The sequence below is a fragment of the Contarinia nasturtii genome, unplaced genomic scaffold (assembly GCF_009176525.2).
Source record: "Contarinia nasturtii isolate CC-2019 unplaced genomic scaffold, AAFC_CNas_1.1 Cnas_scaffold_4703, whole genome shotgun sequence".
Classification (NCBI taxonomy): domain Eukaryota; kingdom Metazoa; phylum Arthropoda; class Insecta; order Diptera; family Cecidomyiidae; genus Contarinia; species Contarinia nasturtii.
Genome location: NW_022201989.1, coordinates 1 through 17,770, shown reverse-complemented (window position 1 = coordinate 17,770; position 17,770 = coordinate 1). Strand labels below are relative to the sequence as shown.

At 31.2% G+C, this 17,770-nt stretch overlaps 1 protein-coding gene across 1 annotated transcript; it reads right to left on the bottom strand.

Moving 5' to 3' along the window:
* Positions 1-944: 944 nt before the first annotated feature.
* LOC116351140 lies at positions 945-17,764 on the bottom strand. The gene is made up of 7 exons (XM_031783200.1): positions 14,538-17,764; positions 11,692-12,897; positions 10,220-10,876; positions 9,689-9,745; positions 8,525-8,824; positions 2,217-6,874; positions 945-1,439 (listed from the first exon to the last, which is right to left on the bottom strand). Exons 1-6 carry the CDS (start codon positions 17,719-17,721, stop codon positions 2,250-2,252), a joined length of 10,029 nt encoding a protein of 3,342 aa, XP_031639060.1. The 5' UTR covers positions 17,722-17,764; the 3' UTR covers positions 945-1,439; positions 2,217-2,249.
* Between the last annotated feature and the right edge of the window lie 6 nt (positions 17,765-17,770).

The window sequence follows — 17,770 nt, the reverse complement described above, 5'->3', positions numbered from 1 at the left end:
TCAGGCTTGTGCTACATAAACAAAATCAAAAATGTCAAGCAATGCATACAGGAGACTTAACGGGACTCATACTCTACTGTCAAACACAAACCATTCAATTATATTCATTCGCGATGGCATACAAATTGGATTTATGAAAAAGTGTCTCAAATGGTTTTGGCGAGCTAAGTTCAAAACAAATTCTGCATGTGTCTAAAATGTGTGGGTCGTATTCCCAATTTAAATTCTCAAACCCTTCAAAATTGTCATCAAGTACTGAAAACCGGATTGGTCAAGCAAAAATTCAGTTTTGGTGATTCTTATGGTTACAGCACATACAAATTTGAACCAAAACAATAGATTTGGACACGATCATTAGGAACCAGCAGAATATGAAACAAAAAAATTCCAAAGGTTGTCAAAAATTGACCGAATGACGACCACGATTGAATTCAGTAAACAAGTGATATACAGTGGCCTTGCATGGGGCTTCATCGCCAAAGACCAAATGAAGTTGATCAAAACACTGTTGTTGAGATACACCCAATCCAAAGTCGTAGTAAATTATCGCACGAAAATTTTCACGAGTAAAATTCATTTTTTTGTTGAGACGCAATTTAGATGTCACTGTAAACAATACAAATAGCGAGCGTATGACAGAACGTTCTGAGATCGTTTATTTTGGAAATTCATCATGTATTTATCAAGTATTTTGGAAATTCATCCAAAAACATAAGAGAAATATTTAATTTGGTGTCTTTTTGTAAAGTTGAAAAGATGGTCTTTTTTTCATGAAAATTCTATTTTTTGTGGTTTTTTCTGCTTGCAAAGATTTGTCTGTAATCAGATAAATCTTAACGAACTCAATCGATTTCAACAATATTTGGTTGATAACGGATGGTTAACATTACGTTACAGCACTACATTCATTTTAAATCCGTGAATCACGATATATGGTTTGAAAAGACTTTGGTTCATCTTTAAACACATGCAGAATTTGTTTTGAACTTAGCTTGCCAAAATCCATTTGAGACACTTTTTCGTAAATCCAATTTGTACGCCATCACGAATGGACATATGCTAATGGACATTTTTGTGTTTGACAGAAGAGTGGGAGTCTCGTTAAGTGTCCTATGTGCATTGCTTGACATTTTTGATTTTGTTTATGTAGCGCAATAAACGCCTGAATTTACTGTGTAGACTTTATGGACATATGATATATTATGTAACAAAAATTAATTATTTCTATTTTTTCGATAAAGAGGAAATACTTTAAATCATGAGAAAAAAATTCCCGAACTCAGTTTTACGCACTTTCGACACGGCAGATAAATAAACTGTTTTCAGACTGAAGGCTATCAGATGATGATAATTTATCACTAGAGGGTTAATTACGATAACTATTTGCTACTTACAAAATTATTTACGGGACCGTTCATTTTTCTTCTTTTGAGACTCGCCTATAAGCAGAAAAAAGAGAATTAAAGAAAAATTTCATTAGTGTTTTCATTTGTATTTTTTATTATTGAAGCATAATTGAAAACAAAAAAAAAACAAAAAATTAAAAAACTGAATTGAACGAACTCAAGAAAATTTGAGAGTAAGGAATTCGAACTTATATAACTCAAAATTTTATTTGATGATATTATATTCATGCCAAACAAAACGGGAGAGAAATGAATGAGTTGGTTGACATTTCTGGTTATATTATTTTTGAGATTATGAATAAAATCTGTTCTTTTTTTCTATGGATACAAAATTAAAAATGTACAACAACGCTTTTCTAACTTCGGTCAATAGATTCAATGCATTGTTCCTAATACTTCAAAAATTGGTAAGAAAGTTTGAAGCCAAATTATCATAGTTATTAGTTCTAAGAAAGTGAAGTGTAGCTAAGCCATGAACAAAAAAAAGTCAGTAAAAAACAATTATGATAACCGAATTGTAAAATAAAACATGGTATTTTTTACAGAATCATTTTATCTGAGGTGTTTCTTTTAAGATTCAAAATTAATTAATCGAATTTGAAATAATTTTGTCTGTCAAATTTTTGAGCATATTTTTTCCAATTTTAAAAGATGAAAAAAATCTAAAAAAAAACAAAAAATATTATAAATAATATTACATAAATAAAATAAATGGCAACATCATCTTATTATTAAAGTATTTGAATCAGTTGCAATCAAATTCGAGTATACTTGTTTTATATTCGAGAGCAAGGGAAAAAAGAATAGTACCTTCAAAAAACTTGACGTTTCATTGTTAATAAATTACTGACGATTAATCGATCTATTTATACTAGTTGTAGTCAAAGTAGTTGAAGCCCCAATCGTATTATCAGGCATTACATTCGATGAATCATTGTAATTGATGGTTTCGCAAGAGTCAACAAGAGTATTTGAATCACAGCTTGTCAGGCTTCCAGACATTGTCATCTGAGAATCGGTCTGGATTTGATACGTTGCAAATGTAGAGCATGTGTTATCGGGACTCTCAGTACTCGTTACGAGTAATTCTGGTTCTAAGTTTAGATTTAATGAATCACTTGATATATCCTTGCTAATACAACCACCGTATCCAGATGATGCCACTGAAGTGGTTATTTTGATTTCGGTAGTACCACCGATTGCGCTTGATGAGCAAAGATCAAGAAGATTCTCATCGACAGAATCACTTTGTACATGTGAAGATTTATTCATTACAGCATATTGAGCATCAATTGATTCGATACTGTCGCGTTTTTCAACACGTGCACTTTGTTCGATAGAATCACACTCGGATTTTGATGTTTTGGAAGTTATTCCATCTTTGGAAATCTCGATTGAATCGATGCTGCTTGTCATTATATCGGCACTTCTACTTATTTCCAAACTATCGCTGCTACCATGTTGAGATGCATTTTTGCTGTATGTTAACTTTTTGCTTATTTGCTTTGCTTCCAAACTGTCAGTGGAAACTTCCATCTGATATGAAATATCCTCTTCTAGTTCAAATTTTAACTTTGATGCAATTGTACCTACTTTTGAACCACGATCTAATTTATTGGATTTATTTGATTCATCGGAACGTGAGAACAATAAGGCATGCTCTTCTTTGGCTTTAAGCTCCAATAAAGTAGCTTCCAAGCAAGCATTTTCCAATCCTTCAAAATCTTGTAGGCTGCATAAAGAGATTTCATCGGCTTGAGCTGTTCGCAAACCACGTTTTGGAAAACTGCCATTACTAAATGAATCATTTGAACTTGAGTGGAATTTTTTGTTTTCCAATGAAATTGCTTGTTCAAGTCTTTCAAATTCCTGCAAACTATTAACCGAAATATTATCATGGTCTTTTATTTGATAGCGTCGTGTTCCGGCTACTTCAAAATCGTTGCTAGAATATGAATCCTTGAAACTACTAATTCGACTACTGCCAATTTCAAAATCTGTATCTTCTTCTTTAATATCTTCAAGGGCACCGCGATCGATATCATAAGGATATCGTAAGTTTTGAGCTTGTTCTGCCAATTGCATTTCAATCCATTTGCGACTAGATTCAATTCCAGCGCCGTCTTCACTTGACTCAGTATTGGCACCACTCGATGGACTTTCTTCAAATTCAAATGCTAAATCATGGCGTCCTTGCAATAAAGTTGATCCTTCATTTGTTGCAGCCGGTGCTGATTTTATTATTATTCTTTCAACTTCATCATCGTGTTTCTTCACATATTGTGTCTGTTGAATTGAAACACTTTGACCTTCAGTCATAAGCTCATTGGCTTCTCTTGCAACTTCCTCGATAATTACAAACTCATCGGAAATATCTGGCTGTTCTACTAATTCAAATGAGTCACATAAATCTGAATCAACTTTTGATTCATATAGATCTTCTTGATTTTTGTATTGGCGCTCAATAAGTTTTTCATATTCTGCTTCAGAAATTCTCGTGTCCTTGCTCACAGTATCTAATTCTGATCCTGATTTATCGGTTTTTTTTTCTGGAACTGTTATAGGTTCCATTTTTTCAAAACATTTTGTTGGATCATCTGTTATATCTGTTATTTTTATGTTTGGTATTATTGAATAGTTATATATATTCATATTCTGTGATATTCCATGATTACGTAGTTTTTGAATATCATCTTCAGATACTTCAACAATTGTTTCAATGTTCGGAATTGATTTCTTACGTTCCGTTTGCTCTTGTTCTGGTTTTTGTGCACTTTTTGGTGACATTGCTTTCTTTTTTCGTTGAAAATTTTTACTTTCTGGTGTCTTAAATGATCTGGAATATTCAGTTTCATAGCGATCGTAATCGGAGTCTGATCCACTTTCTTTCTGTTCATCTTCCTCCCGAACATCGTGAATAATCATTTCTTCATCAAGCAAACTGTCTGTACTCTCTTGTGATAGCTTTGCAAGATCAATGCACGTACTGTCATTACGCTTGTGACCTTTGCTTCGACGTGGTGTCATATTATCAATTTCAGTTATTCTATCATTATCTGTTTCAGCATGAGGTACTTTTTCTTGAGAAGAGAAAATGTCATTCATCAAACTTGCTCTTCTTTCATAACTTCCAACAAGTGATACAGCATCATACGAAGTTGCCATATCTTCTTGAATATTTTCAATAATTGTATCGGCGTTCGATGCTGTTGAAAAACTTATCGACAAATTACTGGCATCGCCAAGGGTTGTTGAAAATTGTTGCACATTGAATTCTTCTTCACTAACTTTACGATTGGGCATATCGGTTGTGTTCGATGATTCAACATGTGCAAATATCATTTCATGTGAACGTCTCATCTGACCTGCAGATTCATCAGAATCAAGTTCAAGTGGATTTTCTGCATCCAAGATAATATCACTGACAGTATGTAAGCTCGACAATCGAAGTTCATTTTCATCAAATTCAAGGTCAATGTCAGCAGTTGATGGTACCAACGTCTCTGATGCATCCGATACTTCTATACTTCCCAAGTTACTAGAGATTTCCGAATCAAAACTTTTCATGCTTTCTTCTGAACTTATAGTTTTCCCACTGTGATCAAAAGAACTGACAGCTGTATGATATTCAGTTGAACCAGGAATAAGTGATGATGCATCCAAAGCCGTTTGATATTCTCCTGAGGAATTTGGGTATGAAACATACAAATTTTCAATGTCCGATGAACACGGACGACTATTATCGACGCTATGACTGCTCGGACTTGAATGATCTTGTTCATTTAATGACCATCGTGTTTTTGAGGCCCCCTTTGATGAACCAGTACGGTGAATGACCTCCGATTTACTGGTAGTCAAACTAGACTCATCTGTTGACTGTTTTTGACTGACTTCCCCGACTCGAGTTTCCATTTTATTACTGCATTCCTGTCTCAAAAGCATATTCATATGTGCGACTGGATATATTTTGTCTTCATCAGGATCTAATGTGTAATCAATTATATTATCTTCTGGTTTTATTATTTCAGATGTAATTTTATCAGAAAATTCATGAACAAAATTTGCTTGGAATTTTGGTTTTTGTGTGCTTTCACTCTCAATAGCTTCTACTTCTATGTATTGTTCTTGATTCAAATTTTCAACAGGAATATTAACAACGAGTGTGGTTTTTGGCTCAATAATGTCATAATGTTCCATATTACTATCAAATTCGAATTGTGACTTTTCGTTTTTTCTTCTTTCATTGCTCGCAATTTTTATCTCATCTATGTTCTGTGAAACATTGGACAAAGTATCAATTGGAGCGTGACATACTTTGACTGCTTTATCGTGAAACTGAACTTTTTCGGTGGAATCCAATATTTTTCGAGTGCTATGATCAGATTGTAATAATATTGTTTCAGCCATTTTCACAGGTTCAAATGTTTCAATTCTCTCTTCATCGATGTTTTTCTCGATTTCTTGAGATTTAGAAATTGTGCACGTTGGTGCTGTGTATTCAAATTGTTCAGCTGTCTCTTTTAATTCAATTTTCGATTGAAAATTAATTGTAGCTTGTTCAAGGCTTGTATCACAACTTTTAGAACACTCGGCTTGGTCATTTGAATTCGGCGATTCAAGAATAACATTTTCGGGTATTTCTGTTTCACACTTTTCTTCCAAAGATTTATGCATTCTAATCTGTTGTATATTATCCAATTTTCCATAAGAGGCAACACCAATTTCTTCAGGTTGTAAATTAAATCGAACTTCATACTTATAATCACTGCATTCGATTTCAGTTTTCTGGTCAAGTTTTACAACATCTTTCAACTCTTTACCATCGATATCATATGCAATAATTGGTTGTTTTTCAATCGCTGATTTTGTAATAAGATCTCCGCTTGACTCACCAATATAAAAAGCAGCTGTTTTTTTTTCATTTAATACATCTTCATCATCGTCGTCATCTAATATATTTTCGCGTTCTTTAACATTATATATAGATGCAGAATATTTTTCTGCTGAATGTAATATAATATCGTTGTGATCCGAAAGTTTTGGGCTTACATTATTCAAATGATCAGTAATTGGAACATTGTGTCGATCAATGTCCTTATTGCTCAATGATGTTTGACTAATATTTTGTTCATTTGGGGTAATGCTGGTCAATAAGTTAACTGTATCAAAATCATCATTAATGTATCGAACACCTCTGACTTGAACATGTGATTGTGAACGTGGCTTTGGTATTGGTGAAATGTTTGGATCATCTATTGAACCGGACTCAAGTGATTGCCAAAATTTTTTTGTTTCAGAAAAATCACCTGAACTTCGATCAATTGCGGTACAGGCCCTATTATCATCTTTGTCAATTTCTGAAGTATGCACATCATCAACTGTTTCTGAAGCAATAGCATCATAGTTATTAGGGTTGAACGAACGAGGTGTTGGTTTTGGAGTAATTAGACTTCTTAGACTTCTTGAATCTAAAAATTTGAAGTGAATGGAAATACCAAATTTTATGATTTTCATCTGAATTCACCCGCATCATTTCAAAAAAAATCATCTTGTGGGAATCTAGCTTTTCAAAAGTATTTCAGGATATTTGGATTGTGTGTAATTTGCATGTAAAATTGTACCTTTACAAGTTGATATAATTGAAATTACTGAAAATTGATTATTTAGTGGAAAATTGTAGTTCTTAAAAGTAAACCTTTGAAAATATTGATTTACACAAGCTATTTTTATACAAATTTACATTTGAAAAAACAGTTGATATTAAATGAATATGTCCCTATTTAACAAATCATTTGATTTTTAAGTAATTACTTTCAAGAGAAAATGACTTAATACACAGAATGAATTCACTCATTCTCTCTAATTTATTTATTCTTATATTTAGTGCACGATAAATGTTCATGTTTTGATCCATTATTTAACTATCATCCATAATAAGTTGATTATATAGAATTTGAAATATTTACGGTGCCGAGTAGGTACTTGGTATTTCAAAATTATATTCTCTCAATGTACTTATTGGAACAACATTTTCTAATTTTTAAATAAGAAATTAGAATAAAAGATTTGTTGTTTTATAACCATTTGGTTTCAACAAAAATATTATAATATTCAAAACATTTCCTATTCATTCCAGCTTAGCTTTTTTTATTTTCAGAAGAATTTTAGTTGACTTACGAAGAACTTGTGTTTTTCTTACCGTAATCTAGTTACATTTGAAAACTAAATTACATTCATTGAAAAAGTTTTCTGTTGTCAATTCTACAAGCAAACAGAATTGAAATAAGCGAAATTAGAAAGATGACAGTATATTGTTCTTAAAAAGCAATACCAAACCATTCGTATGCAAGAGGAACAAACCATTGAAGCATGCTGTGTGTGAGTGTTGGAAAAGTGTGAGGATTTATGACATGTAGCATATTTGTACAAAATGCAAATAGGCACATTCATTATATAAGTAAGCGTTGCAGGACGAATTTTCTTATTATTTTAATTTTACTTTGATATCAAAAATGTAAAATTTTGCAAGTTTTTAATGAAAATATCATCACATAAAAGAAGGTACTTGTCACTAACAAGAATTTAATGAATTCACTTCAATATGCTTATTATTTTATTTTGAACAATTTTTTAATTGTTAAAAAAGTCGAATATAGACATTTTATACTTTTGAACTGAATCCATAAAAATTCTCTATCGTTGCATTGGATTTGTTAATTCACCTTTTAGAGTATGATGTATAGTGAAAACTGCGCATTTCGGATAGAAGCTTTATCATCGATTATTCTTTGTTGATTGAAATTAGCAAAATCTCGTCTCATCTATAGAAGAAATGAATTTTGTTAACAGCGTGACGCATGTTGTTTTTTTTTAAATAGATGGATTTTTCATGACTAGACATTTACTTACAAAAATAACACTTGGAACAAAACGAAAGAAGCGAATAAAAACCAACTACATTCATTTTTTTCGAATCATCATATATAAAATTAAGATCAAATGCAATCCCAACGATTCTTTTACTCAGTTATTTTCTTCCCATTTATTCAAAGTGTATACGGTTATATTTTATAATTTAAGTATTGCATCGTTTGGATGTTGTAATTAATTTCTTGTGTTATGATCATTTGATTGGTCATATAACGTTTGATTGAAACTCAGACCTTCGTTCAGCGGATTGTTTTCATCCGGACCGCTAAGATTATCGTCAAAAGATTTTCCCGACATTGATTCGATAGTCGGTGATTTAATTAGATCAGCACCATGCGGATCGCATTTGATAGCAAAATTTTCACTTTCTGAATTCAAAGTATTTGATGAATGTTGTTGGGAATTAATAAAGAAAATACTCCGGTCAAGTATATTATCAACCAATTGTATAGCTTCCGAACGAACTAATTTCAAATAGTCGTTTGTTCCTGTTTTGTATAATAAAATCGTAATAAATTATTTGTGGATATTGATATTTGATTGCTTTACAATAATCTTTTTTTGTTAGTATTGTAATGATTTTGAAGACAACTTAAATTAAAGAAACGATGATAGAAACTAAAATATCTAAGCTTTATCTTACTAGCACATTATCGAAAAGTTTGATAAAGACTATACAAATAACGAATCTTCAATTTTATACGATCTTTTTTCTTCAATTTTGAGCAATTTTAATTAATACAAAGAAAGTTTTAGGAATTTTGGAGTGGTATTTCTTTAGTTTGTTTGTTTTTTGTGATAGAATGTTTCTTTTGAAATAAAAATAATGAAAAATGAAATTTGTCCACTGTGGTGAAATAAAAAAAATTTTCATGACGTTCAAATATTAGATTTATTTACTATATAATATTAACTGACACATTATTTAGTGCGATACAATATAATTGTTATAGTTGTAATATGGATACTATGGACTCAACAGAACCCTAGACTTTGCAACTTATGAGCATCAAATAAGTGTAAAAACCAAAAAACACATGACAAATCTTAATTTTTTTTAAATCACACACAGCATTTATCATGGTTATACTGCATAATGAAATGAATGATTGGATTCGTAAAAGATTTGATTATTCAACTTGATAAAATGGAGCAAATGTTTTCAGCTGAACGATTCTTCTGATTTAAAATTGGAATTAAAAGAAATGAATTCCACATTGAAGCATTCAGATCAAATTTCTTGAATTTTGATATCAGTTAGATACTAATACAGTGTGTATTAAATACCAATGGCTGTATGAAATGATGATTATATTAATAAATTAAAAGTTATCTGAAAATGGTTTACTTACCATTTGTGCTACTCGCATCATTCAAGTCATCTTCAAGTTTTTGTGGGGATTCTACACCTGAAAGTAATTAAAATAAATAATTATTTTCATAGTTTTCAAAAATTAAAAAAAATAAATATCACAACCCAAGATATCAAGGTAACATATTCATACATTATTAAGGTAATATGACTGCTTGCAGCCGCTAGGAATATATTATTTAAATATGAATACGATACGACATTTTTAATTGTATAATTTAAATGGATATTATTGGTATAATAGTTTTTGTTGTTTTTCTGTTGAATTTGGCTTCAACTATTAAAAAAAAAACAATAAACATTAAAAAGAGAAACACATGTTTTAAATGTATATTTGAGATAAAGATGTATTACTCTAAACATTCAATATCAGTGAGACTGTCACGAATATCTTCAAAGCCTTTGATGTGATCGGCTTCGTTAGATGTGTCAAATTCGTTTTTAGTTTGATCATGTACAGAAAATGATACGCTCTCATTAAATGCAGTACGTAACAAATTTGGCGTTGTACCACGTGATTGTGAATCAACATCCAGGAAATCGTCTCCTTCGGTTTGTTCCAATTCTTCCACGTCTGTGTATGACATATCAGCAGAGGATTCTTGCTTCTCCTCACAAGTTTTGATGGTTGTTGAAATTTTTGAATGGCCATGTTGTGAAAGTGGTTTACCCTGTCCACCATCTGTCGATGTAATCGTTGAAAAGAAAGCTTCTTGTTGTAGAACATGTACATCAATTTCATTATTACATTTCTTAATGGTATTCTCATCGCCTGAAAACTCTTCAGTATCAGTGTAAGCATCTTCATGATTTCTTTGCTCATGTACAATGATGCGATTCAAATCAGTTTCAATATCACTTAAATAAAGCTCTTCATTCTCTGTAACATCCCCACATTCATCTCCATTAACATCTAGGAGACCTCCTTTGGTTTTCAATGATTTTTTCAATCGTTTGCGTCGCAAATATCTTTCACTACTCACACGAATCTCTTCAATATCTGTCAATTGTTCATGCTCAGCAGATTTTTGGTTACGACTGAATGACGTTAAACCTTCAGCAGAACTTACAATTCCACCATCCATATTTGGTATTTCAACTATTTCATAATTAACATCATCATCGTAATCTTCTTCATTCCCACTCATATCTTCTGTGTCAGTTAAACCTTTATATTCGAAGGAGAAGAATAAAAATCGAAATGATTAATATAATAATTCAACAATCAGTGCTTTCAACGAACACAAACGAACGAACGGATCATTCGTTCATAGAATTTTGTGTTCGTTTGTGGGAACTGTTTGGATGTTTGTTCATAGAAAATGAAATGTTTTCCATGTTTGTTCGTATAACGGAACACGTTTGAGAGCTCAGATGTTCAAAATATGTTTGTTTGAAATTTAAATATTTAATTAAGGGTAACAAACGAACAAACGGACATTCGTTGACAGCTCTGAATTTTTTTTCATTTGGTCGTTTTGAAAATTGGTGATGGGTGTTTTTTAGTTACGAGAATTCTAATTTATAATTACGTAGAATTATTTGTTTGATAAAGTTCATTGGAAATATAAAAAATATTCATTTAAAATTTATGGAAAAAAGCACAATCCAATATTTAGTGATTAATTAGTGAAAATATGTGACGCTATTTCTAGAAAAGTTTGAATGAAAGTAAAAAGTGAAAATCTAATCAACCAAAATTTATGATTTTCACACAAAAGGTCGATCGTCAAAGAAATATGGGAAAATAAAATGGAGTCATGACCAAAATGACTCACAAAAATGTTTACAATCGGATTTGTGATAACAATTTCCATCGAAAAATGGAAACTCAATAGATATTATTAAACGGCAAAAGAAACATTATTATCATAAATTCATGAAACACTCAATTCAAGCTATTTGCTCTTGTTTTATTGCTAAATTAATATTTGATTTATTCATTTAAGATAAGAATAGTTAATTTTGATTTCTTGAACTGACCTTTTTCGACATAATCTTCTCGTATTCCTAAAAAGGATCTATTCGCACTAAGCACCAAAGGCATTACTTTGGCAACAGGATCACCATGTTGATCTTCTCTCATTACTGTTATTTCACGAACTGGCGATGGTAGTTTGATATCATTTGAAGTGGTTGCAATGCAATCATCGTCAACATCAAAATCTTCAACATCAGTATATGGTTTACTCGAAGTGTTCACATATGCTATAGGGATTATCATATTCTTCTTCAGGTTAAAGCCCTCATCATCGGATGAGTCTATGTTTTCCACATCAGTCACAGCTTCATCCGGAATTGGTTGTACAGACAATGAATTTCTATTTTTTTGTCTATTGCTACTGAAACGCAATTTTTTTGTTCTATTGCTTTTGAATTCAACACATATTTCTGGTATTGCTTCACTTTTAAAGAATGCATCATCATTATCGCTAGCCTCTAAAATTATTTCTTCCGCATCAAATGCGTTGGCACATTGATTTATATGATCGGGGAATGTGTTTTGATCTTCTTGATCCGAAAATGCAATGTTTTCAACGTCCGACGTTTCTTCCCAATTTCTCCTATGAAAATTGCTATCGGAACCATCCACATTTGACATACCATTCATGAATATATTTTTATTATGGACATATTTGGAATTCTCAACATGAAACGACCCGAAGTCGTCATTTTCTATCAAAAAATTATCAAATTTGAAATCATTTGGGATTTCTTCAATAATTAGTTCATTATCGGATGTATTCAAGTCTTCACAATCAGTAACAGCACCATCGTCTTCTTTTGGTACATTCAAACGGGAATGTTTGGTTCTCCGGCTGTGTTTTATCTTATCGTTATCACCGCAGACTGTCTCTTCAATAAATCCTTGATCCAAAAATTCATTCAAACTTAAATGTTCCTCAAAATCTTGCATCAAATCTACTGAATCATTTGAACCGGAGTCTTGGCAATCCTCAATATCAGTTGCACTATAATCTTTGTTTTTCGGTTTAACTTTTTTAAGTGTTTTCAATAGTTGACTTGATGGTAATTGGTTTTTTTTTTCATCGCTATCCAACTCTTCAACATCGGTGAGTATATCTTCAATATTTCCTGCATATTCACTATCGATATCTTCGTCATCCGTGAAATCTTGAGTGATTGAGATCTTTGGTATTTCATTCATATTTGAAGTTCGAGTGGTTGATTAGACAGAGTGAATCGTTTCTTCTTAGACGAAAATAATAAAATAATAATTTATTCATTATCAAATACAGTAAAATCGGTTAGGTGAAAATCCTCGTACAAACTAATTACAAGCAAAATATTTCGGGTAACCATGAGTGTAAAACTGCACTTTTTTCTAAACAAACTATTTGCACATAAGTTAGTGTACTTTGCCAGTATATAAGGCTTCTTTTTTGTCACTATTTACGCTCAATTCCTTTTAAATAGAATAAGCAAGATAAAACAACATATTTGCAGAAATATCAAGATGATCAAATGATGTTTTCTCTATGTCAAAAAAATTATTGTAAATATCGTCTCAATTTTTTCAAAGTAACAGGTAAATTTATGACTTTGCATTTCTGATTTATGTGGATATATATTCATGTCCGAGAAGATCACATTTTTATGTAAGTTTTGCTGACAAACAATCACAAATGAGGAAGAGATTAAAATAAATCAGTTGCAAAAAGAAGCAGTAAAATTATGCAAATGAAAATAAATGCCTCTCAAGATACTTATGATAAGAATTGAAAATTAACAAACACACAGGCTTTAAGGAATATTTCTCATTAACTGAATTAGGAATTTATGTACTTTATGTTACATATATAGAGTTTTTTTAAGTGTTTAAAGATGAAACTCACTATTTCACCATGTGTTTATTACTATACAATCGATATTTAATTCCAAAACGATTTCTTTATGATTTATAACGTTTAAAACTAATCTGTGTGATCGAGCATAATTTTGCCAAAAATCTGGCAAAATTAACTTTTTCATCGAAGCAAAAATATATCTCGTTTTTTTACTTGAGCGTTTTTTTTAATACAGTTTGTTAAAAAGTATCAATATCATATAAATAACACTTGTGACAAGTACAATCAGAGAAAAATCATGATTTTTTTCTTATTATCCGAGCATCTGCATTCTGCATAGGTTAATGAATTAATGATTTCAAAATCATAGTGAACTGGATTCACTGATTGATCATGTTCGAATTGAACGATACACTACTGGGTTGGAAAAACTACACGATTTTAAAAGAAATGTAATTTACGTAGAATATGTATAGTGTATACTCTACGTTTTCTACAATACATTGTAGATTATTCAAAAATTCAAAATAAGAGACAAATTGCCACTCAAAACATTGTCTGACGTTGGTGAATGAATGAAATGTGTTTCTATTGAAAAGGTTTGTTATGTTAAATGTCCAATAGACAAATTTTCAATAAAAATTCTATACAATTTTCGGTATTTTGAAACAATTTCTGGTGATTTTATTATATTTGTTTGCCAAAATTGAATAAAATACAAATGTTGTAGATTACATGGGAAAAAATATGTAAATTAGATGGTAGTAATCTAAATTTACAAAATGTAGATTATGTATCAAAGTAATCTACATACCAACCCAGATACACTATGTCACTGGTCTTGCGGCGAATCTCTATTACTCAAAGTTATTCTGTTTTTGTATTTTAAACTTCCATAATTTCAAATATTAGTAAAAAAATCGGTACATTTTGAATATAGGAAGATATATCGTTTTGGAATTATTACGTGTTTTAAAATAATTTGTTCTTTCCAATTTTGATAACTTATACAGAATTTACCTGTAAATGAAACAATCTGGTGATCATTTTTTAGTTTTTGATGAAGTTTTGATATTGCGCTGAGGTCAAGATTTGGTGATGAATGGTTTTCGACTATAATCATACTGTCATTGACTGACACAGAGGGTGATGCCGTTGGTGATATATCCGAAATTTTGTAACTACCAAAATGACCGACTAATCCCTTTTGTTGGTTTTGTGTATATTGACGAGTGTGATGACGAACAGATTTTACTCCTTGTATTGAGACGAATTGACTCTCTGGATTTTGATTTTCCGAAGTAGAAGAAGAAGGCAATGCTACTGAATCCGATAAACTGGAATCGGTTGTATCAATGAATCCAGCCTCAAGTTCACGGTAGCGCCGATTATTGTCGCCATTGCTTGATCGGCGATTGTAGATCATTTCTATCGAAGAAGAATTCACCGTTCGCATAAAAACTTCACTGGTGAATTGTTTATTGCGTTCGGATTTTTTGGATTTGATCAAACGATTTGGACTGGAAGGAACCGAACTAGATTGATCCTGTGTTAATTCAACAGCTATTGTATAATCTAAGTTGCTATATTGTAACGCTGATTTACAACGAAATATTTCATCCGCATCGGTATTTGCATAAATGATGTCAAATGTGTGCTTTTTTTGTATCTTGGCTTCTTCTTTTGATTCTGTCTTTTGTGTGGGTTGTATTTGTTCATGTTTCATGTCTTTCGTATCAATTTTGTCCATGTCTAATGTCATTTTGCTTTGTTCAACTCTTTTCATTTGCACTTTTGCAGTTTTTAAAGGGGCCTTTATTGATTTTTCAATTCTTTTATTAAGTTTTGATGTATTAGGTTTATATTTAGATTTTTTCAAATTCTCAGTCGCATTTTTTTTTATTTGAGTATATTGTCCTCGTTTATCATGATTTACTTTATTTGTGTTTGAAGTGCTGTACATTTCTTCATCTGAACTTATAATACATTTGGATGAAACTTTTTGAGTTGAAGAAGATTTATCTTTATTTTTTCTAGAATCGAAATTACTTTTGAAAATTGGATTCGATTTTGATTTTTCAGTAGCTTTTGATTGACCAGTGTTCATGGCATTCATTTCGTTATCCATACAAGTGCTTATATTGAATTTACTTGAACTTCCCCCGAATCCATGTATGTAATCTGGTGTCAAAATATTTATATCATCTTTTTGTAAAGAATTTGTTTTGCCAATTTTCTGATCTCGTGACAAAGTTGATTGCACTTTGTTGGAAACTTTTATTATTGAATTCGGCTTTGGCATTATGGTTGTTTTTCCATTATTTATGTTAATATCAAATTTTGCCTGTGTTTTTGATATTGGTGAAACGCACGAAAATGTTGTCTCAGTTTCTGATTTTTTCATAAGATTTTGTCGTTTTGAACCCGACTCATTCCATGAACTTGCATTTGTTTTTGTTTTTTCTTCAGTTCGAAATTCCAATCGATTTTCCTTGCTTTCATTTTTTTTTATACTCTTATCATCAAATATCATTTTATTTTCAGAATTGATTTTATAGGAATTCATTACGTTAGGCTCATCATATGAAACATTGTCATCCGATATATCTGTTGGAACAGTCCTAACGGAGATTTCATTTCCGGAAGAAGTTGAAGAAATAATTCTGTCAAATTTACTAGAGTTCCATTCATACAACTTATTCGGAAAATTACTAATAGAATGACTATTTACACGGATATCGTATCCAGGTTCTATATTTTCTGATATATCCATTTTCAAATTAGTGTTTTCAAGAACAATATTGTTTCCATTCTGTAAAGAGGTTTGTGTATTAGATGTATCTTCAAATGATTTTTTTTCAACTGAAAAATTCTCGCGAATCTTGTATACTTTTGTTGTATTATCATTTATGGATATAGGGCTTTGAACTTCATCTGTGTCACTTGACTTAACTGATCGAACTTCTAATTTTTGTTTGATTTGACCATTTGAATGAGAGTATTTTTCATTACTGAGTTTCATCAAAAATTCACTTCGTTCATCACTTAGCTCCAATTCTGTATTTTCTGTGAACTGACTGAAAGCACTTTCATTTTGATCATTCAGTAAACTTGAATGAAGGATTGGATGATTTTCCATATTTGTATCTTCAGAACCAAAAAAGGAAGATTTTAGGTTTTTAATTTTCAGAATGTTTGATTTTGTATCAAGACATAAATGTGAAGAAATAGATTTGTTATCAATCGGTTCAGTTTTTTTTGATAACTTTTGATTACCAGAAGAAGAATCTTCTAGTCTGAATGTATTTTCAAATGGATAACCCAATTTTTCGAAGATATACTTTATGCACTCAGTAGTATCTTCCGATTTTAATTTAATATTGGTTGGACGAGAGATTCTTTTCTTCAAATCTTCGAAGTTATTTTCAATTCCTGCAGTTGCATTTTCAGAGTCCTCAAAGGAAAACTTTTTTTTAGCCAACGACTCTTCAGACTTTTCTGGATCCTGCCCATGGTTTGACCTCCAACTATTCACATCGTCATCAACAGAATATTCGAAACAAGGCATTATTTGTTTTGTGTCATATTTTTCAATAGATAACTTGTCTTCTGCTTCAACTGATGGATCATCAAAGTCCTTAGCTTCTAAATCTCTTGCAATAGTTGATTTCGAAACAGAGGACGATTTTAATAGATGCTTATTAACAGAAGATTCGAAACAAGGCATTATTTGATTTTTTTCATCTTTTCCAATATATAACTTGTCTCCTGCCTCAACTAATGATTTATCAAAGTCCATTGCTTCTAAATTTTTTGCAATAGTTGATTTCGAAACAGAGGACGATTTTAATAGATGCTCATTAACAGAAGATTCGAAACAAGGCATTATTTGATTTTTGTCATCTTTTCCAATATATAACTTGTCTTCTGCTTTAACTAATGATTTATCAAAGTCCTTAGCTTCTAAATCTTTTGCAATAATTGATTTCGAAAGAGAGGTCGATTTTAGCACATGCTCATCAACAGAAGATTCGAAACAAGGCAATATTTGTTTTTTGTCATTTTTTCCAAAATATAACTTGTCTTCTGCTCCAACTAATGATTTATCAAAGTCCTTAGCTTCTAAATCTTTTGCAATAATTGATTTTGAAAGAGAGGGTGATTTTAGCACATGCTCATCACCAGAAGATTCGAAACAAGGCATTGTTTGTTTTTTGTCATCTTTTCCAAAATATAACTTGTCTTCTGCTCCA

Coding starts and splice junctions, on each gene's coding strand:
- LOC116351140 (XM_031783200.1), bottom strand. CDS start 17,721: ATGCCTTGTTTCGAATCTTCTGGTGATGAGCATGTGCTAAAATCACCC. Junction 8,825..9,688: donor TGATGCGAGTAGCACAAATG/GTAAGTAAACCA, acceptor TATACAAAACAG/GAACAAACGACTATTTGAAA. Junction 6,875..8,524: donor TGACCAATCAAATGATCATA/ACACAAGAAATT, acceptor TCAAATTTTTAG/ATTCAAGAAGTCTAAGAAGT.